Raw genomic sequence first — 2900 nt, forward strand, 5'->3', positions numbered from 1 at the left:
CATCCCAGGGGGCTCCACCATCCTGGAACACACGGCCATCCCAGGGGACTCCACCATTCTGGGAACACAGCCATCCCAGGAGCACAGCTACCCAAGGGAAACATAGCCATTCCCATGGGCTCCACCATCCTGGGGAGCACAGCCATTCCTGGGGAGCACAGCCATTCCTGGGAAGCATGGCCATCCCAGAGGGCACCACCATTCCAGGAGAGCTGAGTCCTGTCCTGGTGAATGATGAGGGTGGAATTAGCTACAGAGGTACAGAACATGGTGACAGAGTTCAACCAGGCACTTGCATACAGGCTCTCCAGCCAGGGGTCTGTAATTTGGGGAATGTTGTTACTGTGTTTCTCCCCAGCATGTCATCTACCCAGTGGAGTCTCAGCCACTAACAAAATCATTTACAAGGAAACCAGAGTCTTCTGCCCTCCCCTGGGTCCGTGGGAGCAGTGCCCCTTTGCTGAGAAAGGCAGAAAATCCAAGTTAGGTCACACAGAAGCTGCCTGAGCACCCAATACAGCATCCTCATGAAAAGCTCACGATGGCTTTTCTTGACATCCTCTGCTGAATCCTCATCTGTGAAAACACCTGAATGCTGTGTCCAGCAGCAGAAAGGAAGGACAAGCTACCTGTGGCCAGAGCCCAGGGTGGCTCCATGCCCAGCTGTCATCAGTGGTGAGGAAGCAGCCAGCAGGGAAGGAACTGCTCAGGGAAGGATGCCCCTCGTTTTCCCAGCTGGCCTAGACGGCCTCAAAAATAATTAAAATTCAACCGTTCCAAAGCACTGGGGACAACTGTAAGGCCATGGGACTAGATGCTCCTTTCATTCTCTCTCCGGATTCCTTTGTTTTTGGCTAAGACTTAAGGCGGCTGTCAAGGCTGTCCCAGCTCTAAACAAGTGGGCCGCAGGGGGAAGTGTCAAATCTGTCACCATCTCTACTGGCCACTTTAATTCCCTGTTCCCTGAAGACAAGGACTCCGACTCTGCTGCAGCCAAGCACATTTCCACCGCAAGGATTAAAAGTTCTTCAGTATAAATAATTTTATTCCATCTGCATCAATTCCACACACACACAAATGTCTGGATCACTTAGTAAGTTGTAACATTCCATGTTTTAATATTAATAACAAGGACATAAAAGACCATTTCCTGAGTTAACAGTGCAATGTAAAACTTAATCGTATTGCTAATTAGACATCTTACAGCATAGAAATGTGATCAAAGTGATCATTTACCGTATCATAAAACACAACTGCTTACTGTACAACAGTGACACAATTTAAATGGTAAGGAAATCTGTGATTCATAACAAAGAATCCTGGATGTATTTGTTGCTACGACTGACTTTCCAAGTTAAATATCAATAGTAAAATAAGTTATGGTACAAAAGAAAGCCAAAAAGTTACCGAGAGAACATTTGATTTCATTTAAGAAACCAAAGCCTGGATACTAGTTAACCTTTTATTATATACAAAAGTGTTCTTTAAAAACCCGAATGGTCACAAATTCAGATAAACTAGTTGAGTAAAAGACAATCACAGCTCTTCATTATGCTGTAAAACTATGGATCTCATCTTTGGAAAAGTTAAGGTCATGTAGCAACCTGTAAAACAAACAAAAAGCACGTGTTTCTTAGGGAAAATGTTTAAAAACGAAGAAATACAAAGTTTACCATTATAACTGTGCTACTTTTTCATTTTCTCCAGTTAATTTCTTTTAAAAACCACAATTATTACTTTTAAAAAATTGACACTAATCCCCAAATACCAAATACCTAATCAGTGTTCAAATCTTCAATTTTCTCATAAATGCTGTAATTTTTAAATAGTTTGAATCAAGATCCAGTTAAGTTTACTCATGGCACTTAGCTGGTATGTCTGCTGGGAATCTTTTGCTCTCTAAGACCCCCCCACCTCCCCTGTTCCCTTGCTCACACTCACTCTCTCTGCTCTGCAATTTATCTGCTGATGAAACACCAGAAGGATCCGTCATGCCTCCCAGAGCCTGCATTCTGCCGAATCTGATGCTAGTCTTTAATAACGCATTCCCATGTCCTCTTATTCCTACAGTTAATAACCGGATGGAGTTCAAAGCCTTCTGTCAAGACTATTTCTCAGATACTGCTCTTCCATCAGGGGCCATAGCTCGCAGCTGCCTCTTGCTGGGTGCTGACCAGGGACAGACTCAGTAGTTCACTGGGCACCAACTCAGGGGGTGCCCTTCCTCCACCCTGCTTTTCTCGTTAATTAGCAAGAGTCTATAAAGAAAAACTTCTGCCCGTTTACTATGTGCTTAGCCAATAGTAAGGCTCATAGAGGAAAGACAGAGACAAAGCCTGATTCTTCCTGCGTTTGTACTGGTTTTTAGAGTAAGGAGATGGTGCCCTCATCATTCTATTTTCATTCTCCTAGAGACCCAATGTGGCTTTACTTAAACTCTGGAAGGGACCACCCAAAGGGCTGTACCAAGCTAGTCAACGCACGGAGGAACAGGCCTGAACACACACATGCGGGCATGTCCCATCTGTGAAAGTCAGGTGACCTTAAGGAGGTGGCCAGTGTGGGGAGGTTATGAGCAGTTATGGAGGGTCCGCTGTATATTACAGTTATCACTTTAGAGTTATATCCCATCAAGGGGAGTTCACACGGGATGGCCCCCCCCCGATGCCGCACTGTCCAGGCTCCAGTTCCCAGCCTGTTGTGTTCTGGCCTCTCTTTCCTGTCTTGCCTCCTGGCTTCTGATCACATCTTTATTCACTACCTTCCACCCAGATGCACAGAAGGTGAGACGCTAACACGGTCAAGGCTCTTAGTCCTTAATTACTGCACATTACAGAGCTTTGGTGAGGAAGGGACTGAGCCAAATGTCTCAAACCTGACAGTGACACATCTCTGTGAGC

At 45.2% G+C, this 2900-nt stretch overlaps 1 protein-coding gene across 2 annotated transcripts in view; it reads right to left on the minus strand.

Moving 5' to 3' along the window:
- Positions 1-1019: 1019 nt before the first annotated feature.
- Positions 1020-2900, minus strand: part of LOC100955093 (cytochrome b5 reductase 4) — an 85971-nt gene continuing 84090 nt past the window's right edge. For both annotated transcript variants that reach the window (XM_023507786.1, XM_003801296.3), the window contains one exon: positions 1020-1604. In XM_023507786.1, coding sequence (XP_023363554.1) covers positions 1550-1604 — 55 coding nt within the window. In that variant the 3' untranslated portion in view covers positions 1020-1549. The remainder of the gene's footprint in view (positions 1605-2900) is intronic.

Source organism: Otolemur garnettii, unplaced genomic scaffold (genome assembly GCF_000181295.1).
Source record: "Otolemur garnettii isolate 467f Iridium unplaced genomic scaffold, OtoGar3 scaffold00205, whole genome shotgun sequence".
NCBI lineage: Eukaryota > Metazoa > Chordata > Mammalia > Primates > Galagidae > Otolemur > Otolemur garnettii.